A 23,081-nucleotide genomic window follows, 5' to 3' on the forward strand; every position below is an offset into this window, starting at 1 on the left:
CAGGGCACGGCCAGCTTTCCTCCGAAAGGAGATCTCGCCCACGCCTTCAATATCCCCGTCTCTTCGGAGTGAGCCCGCGTTCCTGTTTGACCGCTCTCCCCCAAGGAGGCACCCCCACCCCGAGCGCGGGATTTACGCCTCTGTCACCCTGGCAGGAGGCTGCTGCAGCCCTGCAAGCGCCGGGACACGTACACCCGGGCTCCCCGCTCTGGGGCCACCCAGCCTCCTGACACCCGGCATAAATAAACCCCTTGGACTTCAACAGCTTCCCAGGCTGCTGGCAAGCCAAGGACGCAGGAACCGCTCCCGCAAAGCCAACAGCAATAAGCAGAAAAGACACACGTTCACCTACTGCCCACTGGGATTTCGAATGCGTGGGACACCGGGAGAGCTGTCCCCTCTCGGCCGTCTCGCCGGCACCGTGTGCCACCGACAGCCCGATGAAGGGTCCCCAACACAGGATCCACGACACTGACACAGCATTACACAAAGCTTCACTAAGGTCCACGGTCACTTACTGGCCAGGCTCGTCATTAGTACTGGGACACTACAAACCACGACGACAGCAAAAACACCCAAAGCACACGACGCCTCTCCACGGGAGCGTAAGCCTGCGACAGCGACACAGTCTGGGTGTCACTCCGGCACCAACGTGAGACTATGACAATTCACCTGGTCACGCAGCGAAGACGGGCTAACACCAGCAGGTCACACAGCCAACACGAACACAGCTCGATACTCCTTCACGTCACAGCTAGGTCACTCGGTGCAGTAAAGCCTCTGCCTCCACACTCCGCCAGGCCTTTACAGTTAACATTAAGGGAATGCCTTCAAACAATTGCAAGTATTCTGGGAAAAGCCTTTTTTAAGGAAAAACAAACAACAAACCAAGGCTAAAAGTCAGCGAGAACAGAGGTAGTGTTCATGTCACCATTTTAAGGATTTTGCCACAAGTGCCCTGTTTTAACTAGACTTGTGTTTGTTCTGTAAAAAAAAAAAGTCATGACTAATTATTTTGTTGAGTCTTTGAAGAGTATTTCAGCGTTTTATATATATAGATAGATAAATTGATACAAATATCTATCTATATATACACATACACACAAACACACATTATTATACTTGGCAAACAGTACTAGAAATAGCATCCTGCAAGACAACAGGCAATTCACACACAAAGTCCTCTTCTAAGCCATGCAATACGTTTTATTTTCCCTTGTGCCATCATCGTGACCCATTATGTTTTTTTTTCTCCCCACTTAGAGTACAAGGAGGGGAAGGAGAGGTGGCATCAGATGAACTGCTGCAAGTCAGATGGTAAAACTGCATCGGTGCAATGAATAAATACCATGAAAACCCAAAATTCCACCCCCCCGACTCCTCCCACAGAAGGCATCAACTTTTGCCCATCCAAAGCGTGTTCTTCAAGTTTCCGACCGCCGGCTTCGCTGCCAGTTTGGAGGTGACGTCTGCACTCTTCAGCGTGGATTGTGGCTCACAGAGCATGGAAGACTCACTTGAAACGGCCTCTTTTGAGCCCGTTATGGTTGACACATCCATGTCACTTGACAAGTCCTCAGAGGACAAGTTAAGACATCCTAGCTTGGCAAGAGAATTGGACCTTTTCAGAGGAGAAGACACAGTCAAGCCAGCCAGCCGCAGCCTGGTCTCAATTTCCTGAGTTCGCTGCTTCACCAGGCCGGGCTTGCCCCGCACGCTGTGGATACTGTCGCTGCTGGAGCTACGCGTCAGGTTGGAGCTCCGGGAGGAGGAGGGGGTATAGCAGATGGTCTTCAGAAAGTCCTTGGTGAAACTGCTCGTGTGCTCCAAGCGGCACATGACAGGCGTGGAGGTTTTCTGAGAGATCCCCTCCAAGACGCGTTTCGCCTCTAACTTCTCCACATTATTTTCTGCATCTTCGGGTATCAACTGGGCTGGTCCCAGAAGAGGTACGAGGCTGTGATGTGAAATCAAATCCTCATTTTCCTCCACAATGCCAGAGTCGACTCTGCTTAGCGGGCTCTCTCTGAGCAGCGACGAGGCATCCGAGGGCAGGCCTTTCAACCGCTCCAGCTCTTTGGTGTGCTTCCTAACCAAGCCTGCTTTCTGCAACTGAATAAGAGACTCCTGATGCTGCATCAAGTAACTGTTTGCACTTGGTTTTTCCAAGTCTTTGTTGAACAAGTACTTCAGATCCTTGGTAGGTTTGCCATCTTTTCTGGCTAGAGACTCTTCTTTCACCGCTTCTGTGTTAAGGAGGCTCTTGTCACAGTGCGAGTTTCTCCTGGGCAGCAGAGTTTTGACTGGGGTTTTTGGTGCATCTTTTCCTCTCTCCAAAATGCTGCAGTGTTGATCAAGTGATTTGCAAGCACCAGCCTCCAAAGTCCCAACTCCTGCCGACAGCAGAAGTGGAGCCTCGTTATTTTTAGTTCTGATTCCTTCCTCTGAGTGTGCCTTGCTGGGCAGGTGGTCCGCCAAGTTGGAATTGATGTGGGAGAGGAGGGCTGGCTGCGTGCAGATGGTGGTGCTGCGACGCGCAGCGCCGGCGTTCAACTTCTCGCACTGCTCCCCAAAGGAGTCGGGAGACAAACTGGCTGAGGAATACATGCAGTCAGTGCAAGACTGATAGGAAGGCTTGACTTTACTGAGGATCCCAAATACGGCATCATTCTGCAAAAAAGAAAACAGGTACAGATAAATGTGCACGGAGCAGGACATCAGCAATCAGCAGAGCGAGATGCACAGACCACAAGATATCTCTACAGCCACACAGATTTGAAACGAAGCCCATTTCCACTTCTCTTAAGGCCCTGCAGCAGGAACAAAAGCCATGTACTTTCCCAGCAGACAGTATCTTCAATGGAAGAATACCTACCGTTTCAAGCGATGATCATGCAAGCAAGTTGCCCAAAGCAGTTTATAGGGCGCTCGCATGTGTGCGCTCTCTCTCAGGCATCTAAATCCATAGCTTGGGCAAGCAAAGCCATGTTCAGAAGCACTTCGAAAAGGAAGCTCATCATGGAATGAAAGACTTTATCCAAGTCAAATGAAACTGTGCTATGAAAATGAGAAGAGCAGTTTCACTTGCAGCAGAGTCAGCCATGCTAATCACCTACACTTCAATTCCATACGCACCTCAAAATCCTCTGGGCAACTCCTTTTGCTGTTGTTGTTATTCAAGTTCTCTCTATTAAGCCTGCTCTCCTCCTTGTGCATGGACAAACGCCGCTTCCACTTCTCCATCGGATTTTCCTCCCTGACACCGTCCTCCCCCGGGTCCCCAGGGCCCAGCACTATCCTTCCCTTCCGGGGGCTGAAGTCCAGTTTCTTCTTCACCTCCTTCTTGCAGAAACTGCTCAGCTCTGCCAGCGGCTCCGCTGTCTCCAGGGCTTTCACCGTCTCCATCAGCCTCCCCTCCGAAGGCGCTGCCGGAGGCCGTCCCACCAGCGAGGCAGCACGCTCCCTAAGCGCATCCCGCTCCAGCTCCTCCACGTGGAAAAAGCCCACCCTCTCACCAGGAATCTTGTTCTCCAGCAGCGTGTCCGAGAGGCGGCGGAAGCAGTAATTAAACCCCACAGACACTTCTGTGCCGGCGCGGTTATCCAGGTACGCTGACTGCGAAGGCGTGTCCAGGTCAGCCACCCGGTTTTCTAGGTCGATGTCTAAGCTCTCGAGTAAGAAGTCACCCGACCCCGAGGTGCTGTCTGTGCTCTGGGGTAGGTTGCTCTCTGCTTGCTGCTTCCACAGCTTGTTGTGGCGCTGCTTGCTGGGGGAAAGGACAAAGACACAAGTGAACACCGTTGAACTGTGGGATGCTCGGTTCCAGGAACGTCCCTCCCTCTCCACAACCTGGAACTGAACGGCTGAACGCTGGGGCCAGCCTGGCAGTCCCACTTGGGCAAAACCACCTTTAGCATCAGGATTTCGTCCCTCCTGCTCGCCCACTCCAGCATCCCTTTGGCCCAGGAAACTCACTGCAGTGCCCTGCACCGCACCCATGATGGGAACGGCCCTCGGGAGGAGTCCCCCGGGACAGAGGGGCACAGAGCCCTGTGTCGGTGCAAACCACTCTGAACCAACATCTCTGCACGTCTGATGGCACAGTTCCCGCTGAATCAGAGTGAACCATTTTCCTCCTCCTCCCCCAGTAGAGCAGAGGCCAAGCGGAGCGTGCAGAAACCCTTATTAGATACTATGGCACTTGCAATGACAAAGACTTGTGATTGGCATGGTCACCCAGAACTGCAAATGATTTGCCTCCAACACTGCCTGAGCTCAGTTCTGCCTCATAAAACAAGAACAATGTTTTGCTGAACAGTACTGGCTGCTGAGAAATACGAACATGCTTCCCAAACGCAGAGAAACCCTCACTGAATTAAACCAGAGCAGATCTCTCTAGAAGACAGCTAATTTCCATCCAGGGAGGCCTGGCATGGAAAAGGTTTAGAAAAACACAATTAGCCCAGGCTTCTGCATCTGCCCTTCTGAAGGGGACCCTTCGGACTACAGCACCATGCGCACTCTGCCCACGTCTCTGAGCGTGACACGCACGTGTGCAAGACATCAGCAGAAGAACCTGTTGACTGAACGGAACTCCACGGAGATCAATTAATATTTTGCGATACAAAAACACGAGAGGTTGCCTACAATTAGCTCCTGTATCTCCGACCAGTCGCCTTTCCATTCATCTGGTCGCCTTACCTCGCATCTAAAATGCCTTCGTATTCCAACAGCTGCCTCATGAAACCTGCATTTGGTCTCGCAATGCTGCGTTTTTGCTTCACATAATTATAGGCCTTTTCCAGTGACCATCCGAATTCCTTCATTGCATAAGCTATAACAGTAGATGCCGACCGGCTCACACCCATTTTGCAGTGCACCAGGCACTTGGAGTGATTCTTCCTGCGGAAGAACAAACAGGAAAATGTGTCTCACCTTTCTGGTTATGATATCTTGTTGTTGGTTGTTACCATTTTACACGGTGGAGGGACAGTACTTTGTCCTCCTGACCACCCTAACACCACAGCTCAGTAGATGAGAAATGTTTTGGACTAAGCGGGCCAGGAGAAGACTCTCTCTCCAGAACAGTCACGCGTTTGAGAAGGGCAGCTTCAGTCCTGCTGCCATTTCAGAGACCACTGTGAAGCCTCCTGCCTGCCTGCGTCGTTGGATACAGGGATAAGCAGGAACAACCTGAGTGTAAAAGCCCAGCAGAGTTTGATGCACTCTGTCACCATCTCTCGTCTGCAGAGACAGCTGGGGCTAGTCCAGCACGGACATGTGTTGGAGTATTTCCAGAACTTCTCGAGAAGAGGAAACGTCCTCGTTTCCTTTTGGAAGCAAAACAAAATAACCGTAAAAAATATCATAGGCTAGGAACAGGTTAACGTCAGTACAGGAAGAGACAAGGTACGGGGAAGTTCCAGGGACACAGAGAACTCCCAGCAAAAGTAGCAATGCAAAAGCCCTGAGCCTCCTTCAGTGGTGGTGTGGCTTCAGGGAGGGTCCAGCTCCACGCTGGACGAGACACACAGGGCACGGTGTCAGACCCCGTGGCTTGGATGTGCTCTCGCACTAAGTCGCGTCTCCCAGCCCACTTACTTGGCCTTATTGATGAAGTGGTACGCCTCGTTCCAGTGAGCCAGGAGGTCTGTCGTCTCCTCATCATACACTCGGATATTGTGATACGCGAACAAACCGGGAAAAAAATTATCTATTTCTCTGGTCACATTCAAAATGTAGTCAATGCTGTGGAGAACAAAAACAAAAATAAAGGTGAACTGCCGTGGTCATGAAAGGGAACTGACACACATTGTGAAGTCCATGAGATCTGGCACAACACGAACGGCAGGATTTTTATCCACAGCCCTAATCCCGACCCCCTGGGACCCCCGGTGACACAGGTCACGCACATGACGTGCGGGGCCTGCCCATTCACCCATCTCTCGCCACCGGCACATCCCGTGCAAGGTGTCAGGACCTTGGGCACAGGAGGGAGAAGTTTATTTTGTCCTGTGTGCCAAGGCTTTGCAACCTAATCAGAAACTCCTCACTGTGTGCCACACACAGCTTCTGGGACGCTGAAAGAAGAGAAGTGCATCGGCTGCAAGTGATTCATTTGGGCAAGAGCTGGGAACAACCCCAGGAATCACAATCTTCAACTGCAGGCTTTAGCTGCAAAACCATCCTTTTCTCTTCTTTCTGACCAAAAATATGAAATGAGAGTCACATGGTATCTCTTGATTCCTGCCAAATATTACAGCAGGGATTACAATGTACCCAGGGCGAACGAATGCCCGTATTGATTTATCACCTATCATTCAGACAACTCAAGGACACAGGATATTTGTTTCAGAATTTGTCCAGCTTTGACTTTTAGACACCGCATGTCAAGATGCCTTCCCTGTAGATCAAAAGTATTAACGTGCTAGTTCGTTTACTTGTTCAAAGATGTTCAGACATCTGTTCCCAAGGACTCCAAATTAAACATTTTTAGTCATGCTGTTGAGCAATATTTTTCAGTCTCTCACATCAGGGTTGGTGTATGCCTCGGGCAAGCAGCAAATATTTATATGCAAAATTCTCACTCGTCCAAAAAGCGTGAAAATAAATCAAGCCAAGAAGTTGTGCGGTGATGAGAGCGTGGTGAAAGACAGCCCTGCAGCTGCCTGCCTGGGCAGGTGAGATGGAGATTGCTCATCCACAGGAAGTTCTGCTCCATTTAGATACAGTTTTTTCCTAAGCTTAGCGCTAGAATATTTGCTGTCCCGCAGCCTGCAGGAATTCACACCTGAGATGACAATATGTATGGCCATTTCACGCTCGGCTGCTACACACAGTGGGAGTTTGGAGATCCTGATGTACTTCACAAACAAGAAGTTTTGTTACTTCCACTCAACACGTGATTGGTAGAAATGAGGTAGGAAAGATGTCTCGACCAAGGTCTTGACGGTAAGTTACGCACATCGCTGGGAATGGGCCCAAACTCATCCCTACGTCTATAAACGTCATGTGTCATCTCAAGAGACCTGAACGTAAGTTAAAGGCAAACGACTGGAGGTTTCACAGTCTAAGGCTGTTGCCTGAAAGGTGCAGTACTCACCCCGAGCCCTGCAGCTCCTCCAGGTTGGAAGCGTTCCACTCGGACCCCTGCAACAGCCACAAAACACATGCTTCAAAGGAGCCCGAGACCCCCCCTCTTTCTTAAGGTGCCGCAATCCCCCAGCCTCACTGAAACCTTGGTGATAGCCTCTGAAACAGCAGCGTGGCAGCTCAGCACAGAGATGTCCTGTCCTGAACAGGCAGGGACCTCCTGAAGGAGGTGACAAAGGCATTATGTCCTCACCTAAGGGGTTAGTTTAGACCAGCATGTGACAGGGCACATCTCAAATCACTGCCCCTGGCCCCTCTGGAGTTCTAGCCACAGATAAATAGTGCAGGCAAAGGAAACGATTACATGTGGCATGACTGGGATCACTGGTGTATGACAAGTGAGGCAAATCCTGAAAGTTATGGGCGTGGTTACACCTTGAATCCCCCCCCATGCTTGCAAAACAGAAAGCTAAAAAGGGTTTAAAAAGCAGGTTTTGCCCTCAAACATGAGCACTTCCTCTGACTCTCTCCAGAAAAAAAAAAAGACCCAAGCATAAGGGGCACAAATGTGTTCATCTCAAGCAAGTCTTTGTTCCAGATGGCAGTGCCTGGTTTTGCTTGGAGTACCATCTAGTGGCAGAAGATCAGACGAAACACGCCCCGTTCTTTTGCTTTTGCACAAGCTGGAACAGCACATCAGCTTCAAGCCCTATTCTTGACATAGCTCTGGCCATGCGTACAGAACTTCATAGGCTCAATCGAGAAAACCAATACAGGGACCCTAATCAGAGGCAAAGAGCAAACTGCTGTCACACCAGGGCAGCATCCACAGCTACAGCCTTCGTCTCTCTTAAAAGAAAATCTCCATTGCTAAAAATAGAAAATTAACGTGCATAGAGAGAACTTGAACTACACTACCGTATGTCCTGAAACAGGACCAACCTGGGCAGGAAAGAACCATTATACCAAGTGCCAGAAACAAGAATGTAGCTACAAAAAAAATGGGCTTCTCTCCTGCAGGCTTTTACAAGCAATATGAGTCCTGAAGTAAAGTCTGCACAAAGGGCAGGAGAGCAGGCTGTACCTCTTGGTCATGCTGCACAAGTCAGCCTTGAGACAAAATCCAGCTTCCCCTCAGCCCAGTGACTTGTCAGATCATTCCCACTGAGCCTCCTGCCATTCCAGAACTCGTAGCATGGCAGCTTACCAGATATAAATGATCAAAAATCAGCGACGGTTTATCCATCTGACCCAGGATAAGCAGCATTTCATTGTCTATAAATTCCTTGAATTCCTTCAAGTTGCAATTCATGTGCTTCTCCAGCTCATTTCGTATCTGCAGAGAAGAAAACAAAGGATGCCACCTAGAATGATATCTGGTCAACAGAAACATTTGTTGGCACTCCTTTGTAAAACATTTTTCTGTACTTCATTAAAAACAGCAAGAGGGATTCGACCTTTTGGAGACAAGGAATCTCACTACGTGGCGCCTTCCCAAGTACCCGAGACCCCCAAATTGAAGATCTGTAAATAAAGCTTTAGATAACATCCGAGTACAAAAAAAGAAAAGCAAACAAAAACCAAAAACCAAGTATTTTGAGGCACCAGCTTCTTAAAAATAATTTGAGGGATAAAAAGAAAGACTTTGGAGAGCAGCTAACAAAAAAATGCGAAATTCAATAGAAGCAAGGAGTGAATAATGGCAGCAGCACGGGTGAAGAGAGATTTCCTGTACTTTCCCTTTTTATAAAACGCCAGGGCACAGGCATAGTCCTCTCACTGCACCTCAGCTTCAGGAAGGTGCAATGCAAAGCAGCCCAACTCTTTTTAACCCACTATGGAAAATGGTTGCAGCAAAACCAAAGCATCTCGACGGCACCCAGAGTTGGTAACAGGTACACAGACAGATGAGTTTCTCAGCTTAACGCTTACAACTTGTAACGCTGCTGTTACACAGAAGCGTATCTGAACCTTCAGTGCTAAGCTTTAGGAAGGAAAGCCCTGCAAAAAACAAACAAAAAAACCAACCCAAAAAGAACTATTTTCATTTGCTCTGAATATGCGTGCGCTGCTGCTGGACGTATTTACACCAGCTTGTGGGATGGATCCAAACTAGCTTTAGCCTTGACTTGTGATTTTCCATCCATAAACTTGCTAGCAAAATGTCTGCAAGCCCCTGTGACATTTGTTCAGGAACAAAGAAAATAAAACCTTAAAATGAAGCCGACAGGAGAAAGGAAGGTACGTACTTTGCTCTGCTGCGCTGTCCATGAGCAAGTGAAAATCAGGACACTCATCTAAGGCCTCAAGCCACCAACTGCATCTTTTGAGAGTGCTGCCTCGGCTTCTGTAATTCACAGGGACACCCTGAAGGAACGAGTGGCTGCAAATTCATTGCTTGGACGTGCCTACATGTGCTACAACCAACTGTAAATGCAGGCATCACCTCTGATGCCACTCCGTTGGCAAAAGAACCAGGCACTTTGCATTTGAAAGTCACCTACTTGTTACTCAGGTCTTGAAAAAGGCATTCGGATGTTGGCATTACCCCGACTTCCCTGCTGGGGAAACAGACGTATAGCAAAGCCAAAGAGCAGAGCCTTTACGGAACAGTTGGAGACACACACTCAGAAGCCAGTGACACCCAGTCAGACGGTGTCTCTTCAACGGTGCAGCACTCGCTGGAAAGAGAGTCCAGCAGGAAGAGTAAGATAGCAGGACTTTTTATATTTACCTCCTTAGAAGTCACATTTTCCAGGTCTTTGCTCATCATGATGCTCCGGAGTTTGGCTTTAATGAGCCGTTCTGTTCGTTCCCTTTCAGTTGGCCTGAAAAGGAAAAGGAGTTGATGTCTCCAAGCTGGCACTAAACACACAGTGCAACTCATACTGTAGAGAAGAGCAGTGGTAAAGCTTTGTATTAAAAGCAATTTTTATGACAATAACGGAAGAAAAACATTTGAAGACGTTTATGAAAAGAAAGGAAAAGGAGGAAGAAAAGAGAGAAGGGGAGACTCCTCTCATGAGCCAAGCCAATTTTTTCTAACAAAATTCAGAACTGACTTGTCAACAAACAGGGCTGGAGAGTCGGGGCGGGTGGACTCCAGGTCCTGCATTGCATTCCACTCATTGATGCAGCTCTGGTCAGAGCTGATGCAGCTTTCGTAGTACGTGGCCCAGACCAAGGCCATCCCACCTGGGAAGTAGTTGTACCTTCTTGCAACCTCACAGGCTTTATGGAGGATCTGTAAAGCAGACCTGTAAGTTTGGAGAACAAAGTTGTGCAGATGTGAGCAGCAGGAACAGACAAGAGCAGGATCTGAGAGATTTTCACAGAGAAAAAAAAAAGATTTTCAGCATTGTTTGTTGCAGTTTATTTTTTGAGCGCCGCAGATTTATTATATCAGAGTTCAGAGAGGGCACAAACTACACCTTGGAGGCCTTCTCAATAGCCAGTCTGAGGCGCAGGCTGAAATCTTCCCTGATTAACAGGCGAGCACAAGGCACAAGTCACTCTGGGATCTAATCATTAGCTAACTCGTAAAGCCAGACCAAAGAAAAATAAAGAACATGGACAATTTTCAAACCACCTTCAGCAAGTAGTCAAATGCATATTTACCAGCATTCTTGGCCCCTGACATGCTCCAGGGACAGGGCCCAGATTGGGTCATTTGTTTTTGCAAATTCTAGCATTACTTTTTCCTTCCTTCCCTCCTCATTTTTTTCTTTCTTTTCTTTTTTTAAGGCTCTACTCCGAAGATGTCATTGTACTGAATGCATTAACCACATCTAAGGTTGCCAACAGGAGGGGCCGAGTTCTAAAATGACAGGAACAAGAGTTTCATTTGTTTCTGTACCAAATCATCCCTAGCACGACATCCTTCTCCACCTCTGTATTTTTTCCCTATCAGATGCCACAAGGACAGGGCTCTCTCGAGGCCCCGGCAGGAGCCAAACTGCCCAGGCCAAAAGAGATGCATTTGTTCTCGGCGGGGCCGGGGAGCAGCCTCTTCGGGGAGGAATTTGCTGGCACAGCTGCTGCTGATTCAGCCACCTCTGCTTCAGCGTTTTGGAATCCCTGCACAGGGGAGGGGTGACAGGAGCTGAAAGGTGAACAGGCACCCGCGGCGGCACGGAAAGTTTCTGCGCAGCAGGAGCCCCAGCCTGGCCCCAGCAATGAGGCAGAACACGGGGAATGCCATCAGATTGGCAATGCGTCCCGAGACGCCTCCTTCAGCCAGTTCGAAAAATATGCACAGAGAGGAAAGACTGGGTTTGCAGCCTGATGGATTCAAGTTGATCTTTCATGTTTATTCATCTCGCTAGTGCCATTTCCCCTACATTAAAGAGCACATAGCTGCTCTGAACAGAAGCAGAAGATCCTGTTTTCGGATCAGTATTCTCACGGTCCCTTTATAGTCCTGCTACCGGCTGACACAGGGAAGCAGCGTCTCTGCTGCAGCTCACTAAATACCAATTATGGAGAAGGCTAAAATGCAGTTGGTTTATTTGTTTTTAATTTATTCACAGAAACGACAGTCTCTTTCTCAATGTAGCTAATTAACACACATACCACATGGCTTGCACCGACACCGGCTTGAAGATGTGCATCCTCCCCGCAGTGCTCACGCTGAAGCCACTAAGAGAAAGAGGGGAAAAAAACCAGTCACAAATTGCTCTTCTCCGCATCACGAGCTGCACTCTACTAACAGCTACTGCAAGGCAGCCAGAGGGGCACTCACAGTCAAAAAGAATCAGGGATGAGAGTTTGTATCACCGATTTTCCAACATCCTCCCAAATAAGAAAGGCAAGTGGACACCCTTCCTGGCGTAGGCTGCCAGGAATGGGAGCTCCACCCCTCGAGTGGGATTTCAGAGAACATTCACGGGGTATCACAGGTTCCACTGAGCAGTTTGAGGGCAGCAAGACAAAAACTCACTGAGTAAGAGGATTGCAGCCGTGAATCTAAAATTGGAACTTCATTTGCAAGGTGACGGAGAATCTCTCCTAGAGCAGCCCCCCAGCAGGGAAGGACATTCACATTTATCCTTTTAATGTGGTTTCTTACCCATCACCATCAAGATGGATTTTAGTATCGCTCCACAGACGAAGAACCATTCCTATAGTGCAGCTTTTACTGGAAGAGAGATTGTTATACAGGATGTTAAATATAGGCCACAATGCGGTCACGCCAATATCCTTAATTATTAATACTCTTTAATTTTTAAAATCCTCAAGTCTTGCTCTAGTAATTCCTAGTAATATCTTAGGCCATCAAATACGTAACACACGAGGAAATGGGCAGCTGAAGCCTAAAGGTCTACTCTGGTACTAACATGCCATTTGCCCCCTCATCCTTCCTGCTCCTTCACCCTCCTAAGCTCGGTGCAAAGCGGTTCCCTAAGAGGACGTAAAGGCAGATCACAGGGGTCTGGCTGCAGAGGTTCAGCTCACTGAAGCAAGGCAGAAAGCAAAGCCTCGGTAGTGGCAGAGCAGCCGCCCGCCCTCTCCAAAGGGGACCCCAGGGGCCTTTCAAAGGGCTGCGTGCTCGGTTTTCACTTCACCACGCTGGCTGGTGGAAGAGACAAAAACGGATTTTACGAGTTCACCTAACCCGAAAGAACATTTTCATGTCAGAGAGGCAATCTGGCAAGAAAACCGTACTATTAAGGGGGGCAGTAACTTTCAACTAGTAAATAATTAAGCTACTAAGATATTAAAGTTTTAAAGGAAATTGGGATGCATACAGCAACAGCCGGTTAGCAAAGAACTTGGGTTTGGTTTTGTTCTTCTCCTTTCTTTAAGCCGCTTTCTACAGCGGATCAAAGGATTTGACAGGCCAGTTTGAACACACATGTGGACAATGTGCACTTTAGAGCTTTGTGAGGAAAAAAATGTTTTTTATTAAACACATGTAAAAAGAATGAAACCCACAAAAGTGCCTGACTAGTCAAACTGTCAGCAGTCAGAACACTTACAGCTCAGCAGTGACATTTCAGCCCCAACACAGAGCCATGGAGTCACTCAGTATTAAGTCGCTAATGCCAACTGACTTCTTTTCGCATGAGACTTACCCTTAATTAACAAAAAAATTGGCTTTCAGGGGAGACAGCAGCTGAAACGGCAGCTAGCCTTACAGTTAGGATGGATTTGTCATAACTTGTCCATCTTGCCTCTTGTCTCACACCGATAGCCCCCAGAAGCAAACTATTGCAAGGTGGTTTCAGATTTGAAGATGAACATAGCAAACATCCACTGCTCTTGCACACTGTGCGTGCCAGAAGGAAATGCCTCCGTAACACTAACAGCAGTAACTCCACAGCAGACGCAAGGGGCAGCATCAAAGCCAATGACAATCTTGTTAGGAAGGTAAGGCTACGAGTTGCCCTACAGGTCTCACTGCAGAGCAAAAGCTCCCCCCTTCCACTTACAGCAATGGCAACATCCGCTCAGGTTTTCCAAAAAGAAAACAAAATTCACACTGGCTGCACCAGCACAACATGGCAGCCTGCTAAATCATCGGAGAACAGAAACAACGGTCTGGAAGCTCTGACTTCTAACTCCAGCTCTGCCAAACCAGCCCCGTCTCTCTGAGCCAAGAGCTTTTCTGCCTTGGTTTACTCACCTAGAATTGGAATAATGTGAGAGGGTCTGCGATAACAAAGTATTTTATTTGCCTTTCAAAATATTATGTGCTCTTATCAGTTAGACAAAAGAAACAGCTCATTACTGACACATTTGTTTGTTGGTTTTGGAGGTACTTCTGCAGTATTGTTTTTTTGATGTTATTTGGCTACCCCCCCAAAAAACAGCTCCATTGCATCATAGCATCAACAGACTAGAAGCCTGGTTGATAGAATAAATTCCAGTTCTGCAAATGTGTCTACAAGAGCATTTTGTAGTGAGCAGACAGCAAACTACCAGAGATGAGGTAGATGCCACAGCCCTACAGAGGGGATTACAGGTGAAAGCTTTGCTCACACCTGTCCAGACATCCCAGAGATTCCAAGGAGACTGAAAGCTTTCTGGAACAAAACAAACAAAAAAACAAAAACAAAAACAAAACAAAACAAAAAATAAATTACCCACTCACCCTGGTCAGAGAACTCAACACATGTCCTTTCTCTTGCTAGAATTTGCAGATACATGTAAACCAACTGCTTGGGGACAATTTGGTGTTGACAGGCTTCCCAGAGAACCCAAGACTGCCCAATTTCTAACCCCAGCCTCGCCTTAGACATACCTCTCCTTGCTGGAGAAATCCACACCCAGCAGAATATTCTCTTCCGTGTCCTGTCGTCCGCTGCTGTATACAACCACCATGTACCGGACTCTGTCTGTCCACACACTTTCCAAACGGACAGCCTAGAAAAAGGTCATCGAGCTCTGCAAACCAGCTTTTGGATAAAGATTACTTCCATTGCTGCCTAGTACTTTTCTCAGGTGTAACTGTGTCCAAAAGCTTTATTTAGCTGCAGTATGAAAGACAGAGGGAGAGAAAGTCCACCTTCCCGCAAGGCTAGTTGCCAGTTTGACTTGGCATCAGGTGGGGAGAAGATTAGCCTAGATTACCTGCCCCAGTTCAGAGAAATTCTACAAAACACAACCTGAAGATTTGTTCCAAAGAGGTTCAACTAGGAAGTTGGTAAAAATATTGGTCACGCACTGAACTGGAAACAGAGGCAGGCTCAGAGGAGTCTTCCACTCAAGCCTTCAACTGAAATATGTTAGTCACACTGGAGGGGACAATTGACACAGACTTTTCTGCAGTGACTTTTACAGCCTCTGCAGAATTCTTTCAAAAAAAGCCCAGCCCCATTTGGATGCAGCTTCAAGAGTGATTTAAGAGTGTCCGCTAGCATCAGCAAGCTCCTGTATTAGTGTTTGTCAGCCGGCTGGAAAATGAAACTTAACAAAACACACATGTTTCGGACAGATCAGTGTCCTGACCCAACTCCTTACCTGGACGTATGGACCAGGGCAAAAGGAGTGTACGGGAAAACACGGTATGGTTGGCAACCAGCATAGAGTTAAGCTGACTCTGACACCTAGGATTTGCCAATGCTTCTCATGAACCTCTACAGATCTATTTCAAATGCCTCCAAAGAGAAGGGAGAGCAGGAAAAAGCATCTTGTCTTACCAGTTTGATCCTATCCTCACAGCGAAGGAGGTTGATCATCACCTGGAGGTGCTGGGGCAAATCACCTGCAGGGAGAGCAGAGAAATGATCAGAAAGGGTCTCTCACTTGCTGCACTAATGGGCAGAGTCTTGACTTTTTATGAAATTGGATGTTTCTAAGTCAAAAAATACCATTTTAGAGGAGGCCAAAGAGAATACTAACAGAAGAGAGCTTCTTGGAGGAGGGTTTTCTGGCTGTGTGAGAACTCGACCTTACGACATTTGGAAGCTACCAAATATACTGAGACCACCTGTGACTGGCACTCTTCCTGTTACAGCATCTTGGAGAAGACAGAAAGATATGGGCACTGAGGACAGGGGAGTAAGAGGCAGGAGGAACAACTCTGATTAATAAAGTTGTAAAACACGTTAGCATTGTGGGTTCAGCCCCACCAGCCCTATGGAGGGTATATCTGAACACGAGAAACTTCAGAGGAGGAAGGGCTGCAGGAGTGACCCGGTTTGGGTGATGGATCCCTTCTATCTCAAACAAAGCGCTGTTCATCCAGCAAGTCCCTTAGGCTCTAGAGTGGTGGGGACATTTCTGTTTGGTGAAAGCAAGCAAAAGGAACAAGGAGGCTACAAGAAAACAGAACAAGTTCACATCTAATAACTTGGTAATGCACTCCTAACTTTCCATACAAGATAAAATTCCTTCCGTAGGATGTTCACTGGGTATATGAAATTGCTGACAATTGAAGAAACACAAAGCCAAGCTTGGCATTCAAACACCCTCTTTGTGCTTGGAGTGTTTACTAAGCAGCAAACACACAGTACCACACTGTGCCTTTCCCACATGCTCCTGCTCTTAAAACGCCCTGATGATCTTACTTCTTTTTTCCCCAGTAATCACTTATTCCAAAACTGTCAAAGACAAAAGGCATAAAAACACGGGGTAAGTAGAATCCACTTTTCTGAACCCCATATCTGCTTATCAACCCTTATGCACGTTCACCCTAAAAAAACTCTACCATTTCTTCCCACCAGTTTGGCACACTGGAGGGGACTGGGGTAAGAAGGACAGTCTGTTCTTAAACCATGATAAATGCTTACAGGCCAGATTGTGATGAGTTAACTGAAAAGGGGATTTTGCTGAAACCAGGAAAGGGGATATAAGGAGCTAAGAAACGTATGCCTATCCAGAGACGCAAATCCTGTTAAAACGTTCCTCGCTCTTAGGGGCACCATCAAACAAAGTCAGCGACAGGTAGTTTCAAAAGAGGAAATGCTGTCAGCTGCCACCGAAGTGCCAAGCGTCAGATTGCTGGAGGCTGGGAGAGCACTCAGAGAAATGCTCCTGCCGTGCTGAATCAGGACCGCGATAACTACAGAAGAGGTGCTAGAGCCCTGTGACTCAGCCCATCCAGTTTTCCTCCCCACAGGCCAACGGGGAAGGCAAAGATCAAATCATTGAAGCAGGAACAAGTGACGTTCCTCATCTGTGGCTGAGGAAAACAGGGATACAGATTCAGCCCGGATCCTCTCGCTCAGCAGGCTTCCCTGGCTAAAGAATGCCATGCTGAATGCCGTAATATCCCCAGAGAATAAATTTCTACTCCAGTTACAGTTCCAAGAGAATGACAAAACAAAAGACTCAATAATCATTCCTTCCCATTCAGATGAAGTGGGCTGAAAACCTGGCTTTACTCAGCAGGCTGTACAAGGTCCACGGTGACCGTGAGGAGTCACCCACCCACCCGCCCACCCGCGCTCCTAGCCTGTCCGCATGGATGCGATGAGTGGCAAAGCAAGAGGGGAATGAGAATTTCAGTAGGTGATTTAATCCACTACCTGCATGCTTGTGGGGATGCTGGAGACTTCGCTGGCCCTGGGAGCTGTTTCCTTGTTGTAGGAAAAGGGCTGCGCCTTTCACCATGAAAAAGCTCTCGCTTAGGCTGCAAAACAAATGACAGAGGAAGTCAACTGGAAGAAAATACCAGCAAAACGGGTGCTCAGATCTGTACGCCTAGGGAAGGGAGGGCTTCTCAGTAAAATGTAGTAGGATTTTGCCATGAGAAGCTGTTCCCAAAGTTTGATCCTGCCACCTGCACAGCACAGCTCCAGCATTACTCACGTGTCATTTTTCCACCACCATTTTATTACTTGGCCTTTGTAAGAGATACTTGCCTGAGCTGTCACGGGCTGGAAATGACTTTATCATTTGATTGTCAAATTCTGCAACTTAAAACCAGTAGAGGGTAAGACTTTTTACAGGCTTACACCTGTACACAATGACTTAAGATCAGGTTCCGATTCAATCAGTTCCTACTAATTTCAGTTCCTGAGATTTCTTTGGAATGCAAAAACAAGGACACGCAACCATAAACTGTCTGTAGACTTAAAGAGGAAGGGAGGGCAGACGAAACCTGAACATCACAAGGGAAAGGAAACTGCACTGAAACCTCAGGGGAAAAAGCAACCGGCACAATAGCAAAGATTTTGCTTTGCTCTGGCTAGATACAACCGTCCTGGAAAATACTACTGATAAGAAGGCAGGTCACAATGTGCAAACACATAACCATGTTTCCGCAGAGTCAAACGACATGCAGGCCCCAGAACGTAACTAAAGAGAAGGCTGAGCAAAATCAGTAGTTACAGCAAGCACCAGCACAAGCCTAATTACACAGTACCGTAACGCGCTCGCGAGCATTTTAGACACAGACTCGGCCGTAAGCGGTAAAGTTAGCATTTCCCACAAGGCTGAAAATCAACATCTACTAAGCTACCTTTTAGTTGCCACAGTAACTGCTTACACTGCATTTCCTGCACCGCTCAAAACATCACAAGAGACATTCTTTTGTTACAAAGCCCAATTTTCTGCTGCCCTACACTTCCAAACATAGATCATCATTAATTACTGTCTGCTATCTACTAAATATAAATGCTCCATTACAAGGTTGTGCTACATGGGAGTTACTTGTGCTACAGAAAACGATCCCACAGGAGCTCCTACTCCCAGCACTCGCCCATTCTGTACTTTATCAGGGGTCTTTGCCTTTGGGCAGAAGTGGGCACTAATGCTCCATTCTATCGTAGTATTTCTGTGAAGACAGACCTGAATTTCACGTCTTTTCAGCTTTTGCTGCAAGTTCAGCTTTTCCTTTCTCTGAGAACACAACCAGGCTTCCCAGGCAAAGCTTCCTCATTTTTCAACTGAATCAAGGTGCAAAATTCCCCCAAAAATCTGAATCAGGTTTAAATTTGAGGTTTCAGCTGCTTTTAAAAAGTGCACTAAAATTGTCACCTAAGTTCCGGGCTCCACAAGTCATATATCAGGTCAATAAAATGCCAGCAGGACAACGGCACTCTAATTAAAGCAAGCTTTTCTCCATTCACACTCCCACAGTATTCTAGCACTCACCACTCACTTCACTAGCGAGTTGTGTCTGAACAGGAGCCGCACAGAGTTTGCTTGTGATCCGAAACGCCGGCTCTGCTCTGCCTGGCACACGCAGTAGCGGCAAGAATTTCTGCAAGTGGGAATTTGGTTCATTCCATGAGTGAGGCAGGAAGAGTCTTGTTTCCTTCTCACACCAGATCTCACAGGAAAGCATTAAAAAAGGCCAGAAGTTACACAAAAGCTGTGACACCAACACAATGTATGGATATTCAGCTAGATAGCAGCTTCACGCACGCTCATCTGTTTTTCAGCAAGAAGGGAACAGTTAGATAACACACAAGGAGATAATTCACAGTATCCCTGTTAAGAAATTTGGGAAATATTTCTCTGGGAAAGCGAAAAAAATATCCCAAAGGATATTCTTTTATCCCTGATAAGGTACTGGCTGGGATTTCTACAGCAGGAGGAAACATGGAAGAGACAGAGCTCCTTCCCAAAGGCATCGGTAACTCCTGCTCTGAGAGTTCACTTTGCCCAACGTTCTCTTCTCCTGCGGCCGGGAAATCTTTCACAATAAAGCGGAATATTCCCAGTTGCCGGCAAATGAGAAAGCTGTGCTGCAGGAGCAGAGAGTGACTGCAGGAAAAGGACAACCCACACAGCAAAACCTCTGTCGCCGTGTGTCCATCTGCGTGGAAACAAACCGGAAAGCCAAGCCAAAGAACCTGTTGAGAGCAAGATTTCTTTTTTAATATAAACGCTTGTTTCCCAAACTGCGCACTAACCTTACGAAGCGCGGCTTGCCGTGAGTCGGACTGCCCGTACCTCCCCAGCGCTCCCCGATTTCCGCATAAGCTCCTGCTTCCATACGACCAGCACGGTGCCGTACAGAGGTAACGCGTCCAAGCGCCTCTTTGCAAAAGCTCATATTTTACACCATCTCAAAACAGCAACATTACCCAACACTGTCCCTTATCTCCGCTCCAGGAACGCTCTTTGCTCTCAGTGGCTTTGTACAACTGCTCTAAAAGACAGCTAACAAAATAAAAGTGAGAAAAAGGCAAGGCACAATATTCCAACCCAGTTTTAACAAACCCTCTTAAATCCTGCAGTTCCGGTAAACAACTAAAACTCCAGACTTCTTAAAAAAATCTCCTAAAGAACACAAAAATCCTACCATTAAAGAACATCCCCAACTTTTGACCCTCTGCAGCAGTGATAAATGCCCTAGAAGCAGCATTTGTTAGCAGCATAAAAACGAGTTGCTTATACATACTAATTTGGACTGGTTTTCTTTGAACAGCAGAAGCATTGTGCTGGCCCAAGAGTCAGACAGAAGTCAGTAAATTCGAAAAGATTCATAACTAGCTGTAAAACTCACATCCTTTTGCTTCTAAACCCATAAAAAAAAAAAAAAGAAGGAAAAGAAAAGGTTGACCGTATATTCTGTGCGGAGCAGAGAAATCGCGTCTGTTGATGCTACCCAGGAACTGGATGACTTTTACAGAACACTGTGTCTTCCACTGATATCCTGGCTTGAAAAAGCACTTGTCCTAACATATCCTGATGAAAGAGGGCCATTCAAGAGGGGAAAAAACCAGCTGAGGCTCGTCTAATCATTTCCCTCCTCCAGACTTGTTTGTTTGCTTCCTCCCGCGTGCTCCGAAGGCAACGCAGCGCCTATCAGCAGCCCCACAGCCAAGCGGCCCGGCGCTGTAGAAAGTCCGTATTCCCCAGGACGGGACGGGACAAAAAGCATCTTATCAGTCGGTGCCTGTTTGTTTCTTTACAATTCAAACACGGCATCATACAGGCGGCATCATACAGGCGGCGAGGGCGTTGGTGGTCAGGTTAAAATGCTGCTTCACTTACTGTACAGCTACCACGGTTTGGCTTGTTCTTTTTCGGAGTGACTTGCGAGTTACTGAGCTACTACTGAACAAGAAAGTCTTTCAGGTGGCTTGGTATTTATTTGTTAGCAGCTGGCTATAATCAATTCAGTGAAGACTTGTTTCTTACGGACCCCTGACTAATTCTTTCTGCAGGCATAAACCATAACCGCACGCTCTCGTTTCACCAGCAGCACCAGCCTAACCAGGGGGGAGAAGCAGCTTTCCGTTGGATTTCCACACCTGCAGCACACAAACCACCCATCCCCGGATGCCCTTCCAGGAATCCCGAGCTGCACAGCTCCTTTACAGGAGTCACTTCAGGCTCTCCCATAAATGCAGAGCCCACGGGCTTTGTCACGACCCCGGGACCCCGGTGCTGCCTAGTGCTCCAGTGCAGCTGCAGACCAGTCTCCTTTCCACTCAGCTTGCCAAACTAACGCCATTAACCCCCTAAGGGAGTTAAAACCTCTGCTTACAAGCATCTGGGAAATGCCAAGGGTGTCAGTGGGGGGCTGCGGGCAGCTGTGGTGCTTTGCTGTCCGTAAAGCAGGGGCCCTTCTGCACCCAGAAGCTGGCAAGGAGAGGGTGTTTAATGGCCACGGCATCGTCTCCAGCGTCTCCTGCTTCGCTCTCCCCTAACTCACCCGTTCGTTCCGCACTGCTCAACTTGAAAAGGAAGTATTTTTCCCCCCTTTGGGAAAGCTCCAGAAGAGCGTGGCTGCGACACACATCAATTACATTTCAAGCTGCTCAAGAGCACAATAGGCAATGCCTTTTAATCGTTACAAAATGCCACCCCCCGGGTCCACAAATGCCAATAAGCAATCCGTTGAAAATACTGGGTTTCGGAACAAGAGACAGAGCTGCTCGTGTTACCGGACAGACAGTGAGCTGGAAGCCAGCTGCCAGGCGCAGAACAATCTTCCCTTGCTTTGCCATTGTGGCTCAGGCTGTGGTGTGTCCCAAGAAATCTTGTATGCCTCGGGAATTCGAGTTCCCCATTTTAATGGGAAATCTCACAAGACGTAATCATCTTGCATGATACAAGAAAGCACTCTGTTAACATATCTTGTAGCTATATAACTCCTCGCAAAATAAATATCCATACACAGATGTCAGTAGAGAGAAAACCACTTTCCCTGGGAAGACACAGCCAAGCCTGAGGTTGACTCAGCTGCCTCTTGCTGATCTAAGAATTAAAAAAATCGTACCTAGCTAAAAGAGGCAGGACACAGAAAAATCGGTTTGCGCCTGGCCGGGTATCCCTGCTGCTCCCAGAACTGCCGCAGGCTCGGTCGGTGCATGGGATGCTCAAGGACCCTGGCTTATCACCACACCTGCAACGACTCTCGGTATTTCTGGAGCCGTAATGAACCTGTTATCTTGCTGTTTGCCTCTGATCACAACCGAGAAGCCCTTTTAGTGCAAGCGCTGTTCAGATCAGCTTGCTTACAGCTCTACTCTTAGGGAGCACTGAGCGCCGAGCGCATGTACCCGATGCATCAAGGCTTGCTTCAGCGAACAGCCAGAGCTCACCACTGCCTGGTCGTTACAGGTAAGTTATGTCCTCCTCTCGCAGAGAGGTAACGTTCCAGATGTCCTTTCAAGATAAACGTGTAGAAGTGGCCCTTCAGGATATGGTTTAGTGGGCTTGGTGGTGTTGGGTTGATGGTTGGAGTTGATGATCTTAGAGGTCTTTTCCAACCTTAATGATTCTGTGAAGATACCTGCTCCCACCTGAAGCTTTCTCTGTTTCTCTTCAACCTTTTATCTTGAGCAACTCCCACACCGCTGACCTGTCACGTGCTTGTGCGGCTCGGGCGCAGAGCTCCATGTTCCAGTAAAGCTCTGCAGTGAAGCCTTGCCCAGGCACAGGGCCACGCCATCACGCTCTCCGGGCACCACATCTCAGTCAAATTAAGTTTCTTGATTTCCCCCTCATTAATGGAACAAAACATACGTGTGATGACTTTCTCTGCCCCCGCATCTATCCTTCAGGACTGAGCCAGAGCGCTCGGGGGACAGCGATGGCCTCCGGGCTCGTCTCACAGCATCGCTGGAGCAGGAACATCCCCTCGCCCCAGCATCCAGCAACGCCGTGGTTCGGAGCAGGCACGCTGCTTCTTTCAAGGGAAAAAGTCCTGCCCTTCCTACCCACAGCATGCAGACCTCTCCCCATGCCCAGAGGAGCTGCCCTCCTGCAACCAGGTCTGTGTTTTAGATTTAAAAAAAAAAAAAAAAGCAACATTTGCTTCTCTCAAAATCGGTCGCAATTTTACAAAGGCATGAACACAGTGGTGCCTCCCAGTTCCTTGGGTTTTATGGCATCTTCTGCTCAAAACGTTTCCAAACTGATAAGGTGAGGAAAAAACCAGGCCTCCCAAGCTCCACAAAATTAAACACACTTCCCTTTTCCACAGCCCCGTTGATAAGGAGGAAGAAAACTGATTTTTTTTTTTTTTCCCCCTCCTTTTTCTTCCCCCTATTCTCCGCCCAGTCTGGAAAGCCCCAGCTGTCCCAAGGCAGCTAAGCACGGCCAGGGACGGCGGCCCTGGCGAGGGGCTCTCCGGCGCACCT

General features: G+C 47.8%; 1 protein-coding gene across 1 annotated transcript; it reads right to left on the reverse strand.

Annotated features, from left to right (window-relative positions):
• Positions 1-1,395: 1,395 nt before the first annotated feature.
• SSH1 (slingshot protein phosphatase 1) lies at positions 1,396-19,965 on the reverse strand. The gene is made up of 14 exons (XM_010297360.1): positions 19,889-19,965; positions 17,064-17,167; positions 15,234-15,298; positions 14,336-14,457; positions 12,161-12,229; positions 11,665-11,730; positions 10,155-10,349; positions 9,827-9,920; positions 8,300-8,428; positions 7,103-7,149; positions 5,602-5,748; positions 4,702-4,902; positions 3,136-3,766; positions 1,396-2,670 (listed from the first exon to the last, which is right to left on the reverse strand). The coding sequence occupies exons 2-14, from the start codon at positions 17,146-17,148 to the stop codon at positions 1,396-1,398; spliced, it is 3,126 nt and encodes a 1,041-aa protein (XP_010295662.1). The 5' UTR covers positions 17,149-17,167; positions 19,889-19,965.
• Positions 19,966-23,081: the final 3,116 nt, after the last annotated feature.

Source organism: Phaethon lepturus, unplaced genomic scaffold (genome assembly GCF_000687285.1).
Source record: "Phaethon lepturus isolate BGI_N335 unplaced genomic scaffold, ASM68728v1 scaffold37770, whole genome shotgun sequence".
In the NCBI taxonomy this organism is placed as follows: Eukaryota; Metazoa; Chordata; class Aves; order Phaethontiformes; family Phaethontidae; genus Phaethon; species Phaethon lepturus.

Bases quoted from the DNA above. Each gene is read 5' to 3' on its own strand.
- SSH1 (XM_010297360.1), bottom strand. From the start codon at position 17,148: ATGGTGAAAGGCGCAGCCCTTTTCCTACAACAAGGAAACAGCTCCCAG. The intron at 8,429-9,826 runs GTAAATATAAAA...TCTTCTCTGCAG, and splicing joins AAAATGTGACTTCTAAGGAG to ATACGAAATGAGCTGGAGAA. The intron at 5,749-7,102 runs GTGAGTACTGCA...TGTTCTCCACAG, and splicing joins GAGGAGCTGCAGGGCTCGGG to CATTGACTACATTTTGAATG.